Raw genomic sequence first — 12,356 nt, forward strand, 5'->3', positions numbered from 1 at the left:
GGCTAGTTAAAACAGAAAACCTTAAACAAAACAAATCCCAAACGAAAGATTAAGCTAGTGTGTTTATTGTATTATACAATGTATTATATTTAAAGGGTATTTCAAAGGCTTTATTCCTTAAAGAATATTACTTTCTCCTAAGTATAGGCTTAGTAATTTCTTTAGGTTTTAGACTTAATTCTTACTCAAGTTCTCATGTTGCAACACAAGACTAAAGCAATTTGTTTGCCACAATAAAAAACAATAGTGTAACTTCCTCCTCCTCATGCCAAAGTCGGAGTTTTTTAGAGAATCTAAAGACTCTCACCAATTTTTACTTTTTTAAAAATCTGTAATCTAGTTTGGTTCATGGCTGACTTGGTGATATTAATAGAAAAATTAGTTTTATACAGAAGAATTTATAAAATATTATGTATAATTTGAACCTTCATAGATAAGTAAGATAAACAATATTCTAAAATTTACCAAATAATTTTTTTTCCTAGTGCACTAACACTTGAGGATGAGAAAAGAATGTTAGCAGCTTTGATAAATGGATTCATAAAAATGGTGAGTGACAATTGTGTGCAATGTTGGGTGCACCTTAGAGCTGGGATTTTGGTGAGATGCCCACGAGGAGCAGGTGCCTGTGTGGCTGAGAGCACTGAAAAGCACAGGCAGTGAAATCAGTGTGTCTGTGTAAAAGAAATGTCACACAGTGCTGAAGCTGATTGGTGCAAGATGAAAGTTTAAAGTACACATGTTGTTTATTTATTACTATTCTCTGCTAGTTTTGTAAATCTCCTGTAAAACAGAGCACATATTTTAAAGTTAAACAGCAGCTGAAGCATCAGACAGGGCACTGGTTTATGTGAAGGAAGTTCCACTACTTGGCTCTAAATGGATCCAATTACCAGCTTTCAAAAATACAAAATAAATGTAACTTTTTGTTATTCTATCTCTGTTTATGTTAATTTATAAATTAGACAATTTGTATCATTAAATTAGCAGTCCCAGGAGAACCGCAGCTGTTCTGTCTTCAAATTAGTCTTTAAGCCGTCCCTCACTCTTATTCCAGTAAATCTTCTGTTGGTCTCTGTTGGTTTTGAGATGTTAGGGTGTTTTAGGGAGACTTTCTCAAGCTTTCTGTGTTCTCTAACCACATACTGTCAGTGCCTGGTTTTTCTTTCACACAGAGTTGTCAGGCTCTGTGCCTACTTGTCCTCTTTGTTCTTTGTTGCAGTTCTATGGATTTACTCTAGATGGTTGCTTTTTCTTCAGCTATAATAATTTGCTAATTAATGTTCTAATGTTCTAATATTCTAATATTCTTGCTTTATTAAGCTTTACATGCAGTAGAATTTCCTTCAGGAGGATTTCTTGCATTGAACAAAATTTGATGTGTTTTGATAGTCCTGGTTTGGGGGGGAAAATCCCATAGCAGCAAAATGACTATTTATGAATTTAAACCAGCACACATTAGGATGTGGAGGGAAAAGAAATTCTTACAGTCATCCTTACAGTCAGTCTGTTTGGTGGAAAAATTATATATTTGGATTTGTTTTCTTGAGACTAGGACTCAAGAATCAGCAGTTGTACAAATAGAGGAAAAGCAAAGACAGTTGTCTGTAATGTGAGAAGCAATCCTTTGTTTTCTGGTGCAGTTGCTTTGATCTTTCACTGTATGGATTAAATGTAAATTTTATTCTAATTTTGTAAAAAATTCTTGCATGTGACTTGAGAAATAATAAATAATGCAACCTTGACTTCTATTAGAAAAAAAATTGCTATAGAATACATAAATGTAGACTGCCTGGAGACTGTTCCTCATGCTCTGCTTTTAATTGACAGCTGAGACACTCCAGCTGACAGCACTTGGGTGTTTTTAAATCTGCAGGGTTGGAAGAGGGTTGTTCTCACACAAAGGTTGTTTTTTGACTTCTTTCCTGCCAGAATGCAAGGTTACAGGCTTTTGCCATACTATATAAGCATGTATCAATTAACCAAACTTGAGGAAAACCTGCTTTTCTTACTGGTTTTCTGATTAGGAAAAATGCTGTTTTCTCTTGGATGCCCTTCCTCTAACTAGAAATTAGAGGAATCTGAATACAGATTCACAGATCTATTTCTATTATTCTGGGGTTTTTTTGTCTTGCTTTCTAAGCATGATGAAAACCAAGCCTTTGTCTCTCCCATAAAGAATCAAGAGTTGTGCTAGTTTTGACAACACTTCACAAACAGGATTTAAATTTTGTTTTCTTGAAAAACACTTGATCTGTAAAGTAGACCATCATGTGGAGTACAGACAAAAAAACCCCCAAAAAACCAAAACAGTAAAACTTTCATGTTTCCCTGAAGCTCAAGTATTGCAGACAGTTAAAAGAGCAGAGATTCTCTGACTGCTGTTTGTTGTTACTGCTGGCTTTTCTCCTTAGCAATATAGGGGGATTTTGACTTTGGAAGATCTGTGGCTTATCTGCATGCAGTTTTCCAGATATTTGAGGGCTACAGTGATAAAGTCTGGGGCCTTTTTTCTCTTACAGGTTTCATTTGGCCGTGACTTTGAACAACAGCTGAGTTTCTATGTTGAAGCCAGGTCAATGTTTTGCAATCTGGAGCCTGTTCTAGTCCAGCTGATTCATGTAAGCCACAGTTTATCTACATTTCCTTAATAAATAAGGATATATTTTTATTTCTCCCATTCCCTGCTCAGATTATTGGTCTATTGCAAAAGAAGTCTTAAGTGTTTTAATCAGGTGTTTATAAAGTGAACTTTGATCTCATCTCTGGTTTTATCCCCCTAAACACTCTGAAGTTCTTGCTTGACAGGCATGCATGATATCATTGCAACAAAGAAAACAGACTACCTTGCAAGAGATTTCATGTATAATAAAATAAATGGCACTTTTGTGCATTCAGAATTTGGGTTGCTTCTCCTGTAATCCTCCATCTAGGAAAGATTAGACTGTGTCTGGCTGCAGATCAGGCAGAGTCCTGCTGTGCTTGGGAAGGTTAATCTCTTCTCTGTATTGAGTCACAGGTGTGCATTAGCTGCCTCTGATTCCTTTGGAACATTGTATCTTCCCTTAAATCCTTTTGTTATTTTGGTTTATGGTTTTTTAAATCTGTGTTAGCTAGAAATCATGATTGTTATGCTAGCAAGGAGGTGACAGCACTATAGCTGGGAAGGAAATGATAAGCCAAAGGCTTGAATAAAACAAGTCTAATTTCACAAAGTGAAAATTCCTATTTGCTTTAAGGAAGTCACTAAAATTCTCCCAATAAAAAGTAAATAGTACAGTGGTGGCACTCTGTATCAGGGTTCCTTTGGACACTGGCTGTTCTCTAAATGCATGCAGTAAAACATGCAGGTTGTTATTTGCCACTGAGGCTGGGCATTTTTCTTAATGGTTTGCTTTTGTTTTGTGTGTGTAGTCTGTGAACCAGCTAGCAATGGAAACCAGAAGGGTGATGAAAGGAAATCATTCCAGAAAGACTGCTGCATTTGTCAGGGTAGGTCTGACTGATTAAACTCTCAGCCTGCTTTCTTTGCAGATAATACTGTCTGCTGCCACCTAAGTTTATCATTTTTGCAAAACCACTATGTTAGTATTTTTTGACACTGTTTGTAGTCCCATTTTCTCTTGTTGAGAGCAGTCTTTCCTCTCTGAAGCCAAATGTTGCTATTTAAGAAAAAGGAGACCCAAACCATCTAATAGCAGCTTTGTGTTGAAAAAAAGCAGCAGGATTGACTCCCTCTCCAAAGGAAGGTTTACCAGAGAGGTGCTTGTGTGAGTTCTGGAAAGCTCAGCTTTTCAAATTATGTTTGAAATAAAATACCAAATTTCTATGTAACTCGGTCACAGAGAGAATGGGAGGTAGGGCATAAAATATATTCAAACTTCTGTCTCATAATATCAGTGCTGGTATGCTGCAATCAGGATTTGAATTTCAAATCAGGTGCTCCTTTCAGCTTTAGTGCCTCTGAGTCTGTATGGAGATGGTCACATGTGCCTTGAACTGTGCACAGGCCATCACAGGATATCCAGGTTGCTTCTGTTCCCTTCTTCTAACCTGGAATGTGCAACCAAGCTGTGTCCATCTGCACTGGGAGGCTGTTTGTGTGTGCTCCAGGTCCTGGCAGCTGTGTGCTGTCCTGGGCTGGCACTGGGCAGCTTCTCTCTGCCTGGGGCCTCCTTGCTCTGGCCAGGGCTTTGGGCTGTGCAGCTGCAGCACCTGGGCTACATTTGCTTCCTCCTGTGAGTCAGTTTGGAGTTTATCTAGTAATAGCAACAATTAAAATATAAAAATACTCATTAGAAATTTAAAATTGCTGATTTTGGGCTTCACAAAATATTTACTTTGCATTGAAAATCTTTCCCAAAACTGATTTACAGATTTTGATTCCTAGTTGTGTATTAAATCAGTAAAGATTGTTATAACTCTGAGCTAGGAATTTTATTCAATTTTTTTAAATTTACTTTAGGCTTGTGTTGCCTTCTGCTTCATTACAATTCCATCTCTGAGCAGTATCTTCACACGTCTCAATCTGTATCTACACTCTGGGCAGGTTGCTCTGGCAAATCAGTGCCTTTCTCAAGGTAAGGCATCAATTTGGCTACTTAAAGGTTCTCTTAGTTCAGAAACATTTCTGATTTCATAATAACTTGGTTGATATCCTAAGTCATATGTATATTTATGATGCAATTAAAATACAGCTCTGTTTCAAACCCTGTTAAAGCAAAACCTTGTCACATTAAAGCAGCTCCCCAATGTGATCTCAACAGCCAGGACAGCTGACTGTACTGACATTGTCCTGGCCATGAGGTAGGTTGTCCTAAATTACTTAGGAATTATGGAAAGCATGGAAAGCTTTTCTCCTGCATAATTATGCAAGCACTCTAATCACAAATAATGTGCTTTGTTATAACTGAAAAAAGAAATAAAAACATCTGTGTAGTAGTTCACAGACTGACAAAATTCACCAATGAGCTGGAAAAGAATTCCAGGTTAGGTCAGTGACAGCAGAAACTTGTTATCAAAGCACCTGCTTGACAAATGCTTAGCCAGGAAAATGTGCCACTATATCAGAGTGAAAGAATGGTGTAATATCAGATCACTTGAAGACTGAAAAATATATTTTCTTTTTTTGGATCTGGATTATTGATTGAAATATGCCTGAGCACATTTTCAGCCATCCTCTTAGTTCAGTGTTAAGTAATAGTAGATTCTGACCAAAAGTAATTTGGGGGAAAAAATAGGAGCTATTCTGGCATCAGAATGAATTTTAAGTCTGTATTACCATTTAATATGATCTCATTCATGTCACAAATGGAAGTCAGTTACCTCTTCCAAGAGTCTTCATATACTTTTAACTGCTTGCAGTATTTTTCTTTTCCTTTTTGAAGTGATGTCATTCTACTTTGTTTTGTAATTTTAATCCTGACTTTAAATGTCTGCTCTCCAACAGTAAGTGCTTTTCCTTTACATGTTTCCAGTGGAGCTGTGAGAGTAATAAATTGGATTACTTTGCAACATCTTTTGTTGTGGCTGTTAATTCTTTGTGTTAGCTCTGTGCTTCTTCACGAGAGCTTGTTTTCCAAGCTCTGCATTTACCAGCGAGTTCCAGCTGCACAAACAAGCTGACTTAGGATGCTGATTAAGACTTTTAGTGCATGGTGACTGTTGCATTTCTTTGTTTTGAATCTGATGTTGCCCATACAGCAAAGCAGAGGGATTTAGAGTAAAGCTGACTGTTGTGTCCAAGTTTGTTGTGCAGATAAAAGATCTGCAAAGTCTGTTGTTGTGCCATTAGCATTGTGCAGTTGCTTTCAGAGTTTACATTAAATGGGCTCACCTTTTCTCTCTATGGTGTTTTATTTAATAATTGACCAGATTACCTTATCCTGTATGTCAATTTTCATTATTGTTGCTGTGTTGCAGATCTTCTCTTATTGGAAGCAAATCCAAAGCAGTTTTTCTGTAATATTTGGTCTTTGAGAATTGTTCCCTGACCCTGAGTCAGGGACTCAGTCTGTGATTTAATATCTTTCAACTTATAAACTGCTTTTCAGCTATTTGGGTGATCCAGTTCTTTTCTGAGTGAGACTCCTGGGCCCCAACATTGTCCACATTTTTCAGTGTGAGGGTTTGCAAACGTGCACAGCTGTTTGACACATGAATACAGTGCACTCACTAAACAATTTACAGGATCCCCATCCTGAAATCTTCTATGGGAGCAGATATATGCAAAGTATTATGAACTCAGTTTCTAAAATGCATGTTCATTAACCACACTCTCCTGAATTTTAGACCCAGGAGCTAGAGAGAGGAGCATTTGGTCCCTCTCTGCTTTTGTTAAAATGAAGCAAGAGCAAAACTGATGTTCAGTAGCTCACTTCATTTACCAAGGTTTTATAGTTATTCACTTATCTGCTCCCCTTGCAAAACTATTTTGGGTATAATTTGTACTCATAGACATGTCACTTGCATGAGTAATTTAGCATGTGTTAAACAGAAGCTGTCTTGGGACATTTTTTGTGAACTCTCTTTCCATATGTTGATGCACTGAAGTCACATAGTGTGTCCTTGAAAGTTAGTTTTCACTCAGTTTAATCTGTATCTCAACTGAATGAATAAGAAGTAAGAAGACTGATTAATTCATAACAGCAAATTTCACTCCAGTCACTTAACTGGTGCCAATTAGACACTGATCTACTAAAACCAATGCAGCATGAAGTGAAGATTTAAGAGTGTGCCATTAATGATAGCATTAGGCCAGGAAGGGAAACTGTGCCTTGTCTGTAACCTTTCTTTCATGCTGATTTGAATTACCTTAATTGGTTTAAAATTGTGATGAGAAATAAAGCTGAAAGGTAATGTGCCTGATCTGATAGCTCAGTCAGCAGTGGTGCATGCATGAGTTTTGTGCATGCACTTCCTCCTTGAAGATTCCAGCTGGTGTTTGTAGCAAGGTAAAGTCTTGGATTTTTCTCAGTTTTAAGTTTCTATGGAGAGGGCAGCTGTTTGTGAGTTGACTTTTTAACTTAAACACATAACAAAATTGAGTTCCACAACTTCTGTTGGCAATAGGAAGTTTTCTCTAAATTGCCAATGTATCTCTCTTGAAAAAGAAGTATGTGCAGGTCATAACAAAAAATGGATTTGTGAGTCTGAGGATTGCATTCTAAACTATCAGCAATTGGACAGCCACAGCTAATCTCCTTTTAGCTGGAAAAGTTTGGGGTTTGCCTCATTCCCAGTTTCAAGGGGCAGCAGTAGTTCCTATCAGTCCTTGTGTCTCACTGCTCCCATTTCCTCTTTCCCAGCATTGCTTGCTTGGATTTCCCACACTGTCAATCAAATCAAGTTTGGACTCATCCAAATACTTCAGTATTAGAAAATTGTAATTTTTTGTGGAATAGATTTTCTTTAAGACAATGAATTGGGTCAGAACTGTGAATTTATAGGCTCATGAAAGTCCAGCAGTAATACACTGATGGATGTCTGTCTGGGAATGTTCAGAATGGATTAAAAATGACTGTTGTCTCTTTCATCTCCAGATCCCAAGACCTGCTTTAAACGAAATGAATCTGTAATTATGTTTAAAATGTTTGAGGTGAATTTGCCCTGGATGCATAGTTTGTACCTCTGGAGAGCCTATTAAGAGCCCACCTTTGAAAGGAAGATGCTAGATTTTACAGAGATGAGCTTTTCATTCCTCTTAGCTGAGCCACTGAGCACTGCATGCTGCCAGCAGAGAATAATAAATTCTCATTGGTCATGCTTTCTGTCATGGGGGTGCTTGGACTAAATTGAGATTAAATGCATGCTCCATTGTGTCACTCTTCTGCACTTCTGAGACAGAGGTATGATTTTCATTGCACACATTTCCTCCCTGTGGAAATGCTACTTTTGCCTGTCAAAAAAAAAGAGACAGCATGAGTTTTTAATGTTTGGTCACAGCATTCAGCAGGTGGTAGAGATGACATAAGTTTCTGGTAATGAGTGTTAAGCAGCATTTTTGTTTTAAAAGCTGTGAAATCTTTGCCTCACTTGAGAAATAACATGCTGAGTGAATAAGGTAATTCTGTCTGACTGATTTCACTGGGATATTGTCAAACATTAAACTTTATAAAAATGGAGAGCCTTTCCCTCAGATCAACTGCTGCAGACCTTTGTGCTTAGCAAATGCAAATCTTAATTCTGAAGCATACAGTGCTTAATTTGTTTTGTTTTCCAGTTGTGGCTAAAACACAGTTACTCCTAGTAGATTGGAAAATAATTTCATTTCTACTGCAGAAAATGTTACCTTTCCATGAGTATTCTCTAAATGCTTCAGTCACACTTTGGAGAAAGTATGGTAGGGAATATCTAATACCTAATTTTAAATCATAGTCTAATAATGGTTTAGAGTATTTTCTCAGTACCATTAGAAAACAATTTTTTGTATTTCTTCTTAATCTCCTGAAATCTTTTTAGATCTGAAGACTATAAATAGAGAGAATTTGAGATGATGAATTTAGAGAAATAGGAACATGAAGAGATTTTCCCAATTACAGACACTAGGACTTCCTGGCTCATGTTTCTCTGGTGAGAATGGTATATGGTGACTGTTATCTTTTTAAATACTGCTTTCCTTGAAGACAGTAAAAGAGCTTTGGGAAAAGCATGTTGTCATATTGCTTTCCTTACTAGCAATGCCAAGAGTTGCTTCCTTTGGACACAACTGTGACCTCTTCTCTTAGTTGGGACTTCCACAGCTGGAAACTTCTCCCATTCCCTGAGCTTTCTCTTGTTCCTCTCTTTATCCCAGCCAATCACTTTTCTGTATGATGTGAGAGAGGTGACATCTCTGTCTCTGTAAGCTTTTCAGACTAGGACTTTATATCAGTTTGTCAGTTCTTCAAGTCTGTCTAGCCCATGACCTGTTTTTGAAAGTGTCTTGTAGCATCTACTAGGGAAACAATAATGTAGAATGATGCTTCTTGACTTTCAGGTGCAGGTGATTTAATACATCCTTCAACAAAGCTTGTGTACAGACCAGACTGTGGTATTTAATAAAATAGATGGACCAGTCCTTGGGGATTTAATATTTTTCATCCACTTTTATTTTTTTGGTCTTTGTAACTTCATGTGGTAGTGAGTTCCACAGTGACCTTGGAAGTCTCAGGTTTAGGGATTCATTTATGTTAAATGTTAGGTGAGTGGCTCAGAGCATGCAGCTGATCTGCTGGAGCAGAATTCAGTCACTCCTGCTTCATTTTCTTCTTGCTGTCTATGAGATAATGCAGTCTGCAAGTTCCTGAAGAAGTTGTTGTCAGTATTGCTTTTTCTAATAAGGAAACAGTTCCATGCCCTAGCACCTTTTTATCTTTTTGTGCTTTTGGAAATGGGAAGATTGGAACTAGATTAGATTATTCCAGGTGTAAATGCCCAATAGCAATCTAAATGATACAATGGCACCTCAGTTTGCCATTACTCTCCTAGTGATTCTTGTAATTGCCTTGCCTTTTCAACAGCTGTTTAGGATGTAGTTTTCAGGAAACCTCTATAATGACTCCAAAATCTTTCATGAGTGTAAATAGCCTATTTAGAGCTTCTCTTTCTATAGTTATAGCAAGGGTTGTTTCTTTCCCCACATGCCATACTAATATTAGAGTTCATCTGCTGCTTTATTGCTCAGAATCATGACATCCATCTGTGATGCTTTGCAGTCACGTTCCAGACCAGTCTGCAGACATTGTCACCTCCCAGCTCATCCTCAGGACATGTCTCTGCAAAACCTTAAGGAATGCAGTAGTTATTCTGCTCCACTGTGAAAACTTTTTAATTCCCTCTCCTTCCCCCATCCAGCCCACCCTTTATTAAGTTATCTACCCTCATGAAGACCTTTTTCCTTATCTTCTTTCAGCTTAGTTGTTTGAAAAGCCATAAGGATGAATATTAAAAGGTTTTTTAAATCTAAGTATTTATAAACTGAATTACTTTTAAACACAATCTTGCTGGTTCTTTTTATCTGCAGCTAATTCATAGTATGAATTAACATAGTACATTCCAGCTCACCAAACAGCAGTGCATTCATTTTCTAATTTCAAGTTTTTTCCTTCAAAGAATACTTGGTTGTTTGTGGATTGGAAGTCATGTGTAGAGATCCTTAAGATGGAGAACAATTAGCAGTAGTTCCAGGGAAAACCACGTTTCAACAATGTGGCAAAACTCTCACAGTGACCCCACCAGCGTGAGAAGAAGGAGATTCAAATGTTTACAATGCTTGGTTGTCAAAACAGTTATGGATTAATTTATTTAACAGAAAAAATAGAGTAGCAAAACCCCCACACTTGCTTCCCAATAATTTTTTGCACTGGAGTAAAGCTTCATTAAATTTCCAACATCTGTTGGATGTGGAAGCAAAATCTTCAGAGTATTAAATTAGGTTTGACAGTGCTGTAAGACAGGGAAGTGGTGTGGAATGCAGAAGATGTGCATGGTCCCTGGTTTTGTCCTTTGGGTGGACTTAGCCTGGTGTAATTGTAGCTGGGACTAAAAATACTTTGGGTAGGTATGTTCAACTTGCTCCCTTTTGCTCTTTGAAGGTGGCCTTAAGGAGTTTAATTGTTTTCCCATCTGACTTTGTTCCTCCTTATTTTTGCCTGCCTGAAGTCTTGAATTTGTGTAGTTTAATTAGCTATCAGAGACACAGAAAATACAATGCTAGCTGAATTTTTATATATATAGAAGGATTGATATATAGAACTATATGGAGGTACATAAAGTTGTGTGTAGGTATAATTAAACATGTACTTGTGTCATAGTGAATATTGTCAATAGCAGAACATTCAACACCAATTTCACATGGTTTTTCTTCTGTAGGAAGCTAATTCTGAAAGTGCTGACTTGGATATCCAAGGCTGTTAGTTTTTGTAGCCTGAAGGTCAGCATGTATGCTTGGGGGAAAGATTTATAGGATTATGGTCAACCAGAATGAAGGAGCTGCTGTGAAAGGATGGATGTAGTGAAGCATGAAGTATGTTACATTGGGAGCACTGCACAAGATATTAACAGCAGCTGGGGAAGGCTCCATCATGGTGATTTGTTGTAATGCACAGGCTGCTCTCCCCTTATCCACTTGAACAGTGGTTCACTTAAGAAGCAGTATTGTACTTTAGGCAGATAACAAAACAGCATCCTTCATCAGAAGAAGCCTTTTTTATCTTCTTTTTGGTTTTTCAATCAAGAACATAAGATTGTTGTGGTTTTCAGTGCTTTTTAAGTGGTTCCTAATATCTTTTAGAGGCAAGGAAAAGTGATGTATGGTTTTGTTTTAAAACATCTCTACAGTAATAGTTTTAAAAATTGACTTTTAAAGATACAGAGAAACCATCATTGCATAACCTCACAATTAATGTAACTCAGAATTAAACACTGATGCTCATTTCATACTTGAAAAAACAGCAGGTCTGTGACAACCTTTTTAGTGAGCCTTTTCTCCAGACTCAGAGCATGTAATGCATTCTCTGACACCTCTCTGCCAGGATGGTAATGTTTAGAGGACAGGTCATTTTCTGCAGTCTGTAATAAAACCCTTTGCATTGGAATGCATTTATTTTTGCTTCTTATGGAGCACATATATCTTGGATAAATGTGCTTTTAGTGTTCCAGCATAAAATGGTTAGCACAGATTGGCAGGGCTTACTGCAAAATGAACATATTCTCCTCTGCCAGTTCTGGATGTACCAAAGTGAAATACAACTGCTTTGTGCTGTGTGGCTTTTTTGGCTTGCCTCGCTGCATTGAGTGGGGGAAGCAGGGGGAAAAGGCAAGGAACAGGGATGAGAAGTGTGGGGCAGGTGCCTCAGTGTCCCCACTGTGCTGGGGCAGGGACAGGGTGGGGTTTGCAGGTGACCCTGTGGCCGTGGGGGCAGCAGCCACGTGCAGACAGCAGCTGTGGCTGCCAGGGACAGCGAGGACACAGATGGGAGCCCAGGGAGGTGGTGGCAGCACGGGCAGGTCCATGGTGTGGGCAGCACCTGGGGGGAGCTGGGCACTGCTCTCAGCAGCCCCAGGAACCAGGCAGCTCCTGGCTCTGGAGCTGCTCAACCACATGAGGAGGCAGCTCTCATTCACAGCAGGAGGCAGGAAGAGTAAATTGAATCAAATTTCAGGTTTTAAATTGAAGATAAGAGGCTTTGGGTTTGCACTGTGGCAGAAGTTTAGAGGAGAATGTGAAGGATTTTGATTGCTGGGAGAGCAGGCAGTAAATGAGGGTGAGGCACTTGCAGCTCTTTTCCACTCTGGATGCTGATTGCTGCACAGGTCATTCTCATCCTGTTATGAAATAACTTCAGGAGGCAGGAGCATTCCCTGCACAGACATGG

General features: G+C 38.3%; 1 protein-coding gene across 2 annotated transcripts in view; it reads left to right on the forward strand.

Annotated features, from left to right (window-relative positions):
• Positions 1 to 12,356, forward strand: part of VPS35L (VPS35 endosomal protein sorting factor like) — a 41,837-nt gene that overhangs the window by 20,434 nt on the left and 9,047 nt on the right. For both annotated transcript variants that reach the window (XM_009091898.4, XM_050979985.1), the window contains exons 23-26: positions 486 to 549; positions 2,523 to 2,621; positions 3,415 to 3,492; positions 4,466 to 4,580. In XM_009091898.4, the coding sequence (XP_009090146.2) occupies positions 486 to 549; positions 2,523 to 2,621; positions 3,415 to 3,492; positions 4,466 to 4,580 (356 nt within the window). The remainder of the gene's footprint in view (positions 1 to 485; positions 550 to 2,522; positions 2,622 to 3,414; positions 3,493 to 4,465; positions 4,581 to 12,356) is intronic.

This window comes from Serinus canaria, chromosome 14 (genome assembly GCF_022539315.1).
Source record: "Serinus canaria isolate serCan28SL12 chromosome 14, serCan2020, whole genome shotgun sequence".
Classification (NCBI taxonomy): Eukaryota; Metazoa; Chordata; class Aves; order Passeriformes; family Fringillidae; genus Serinus; species Serinus canaria.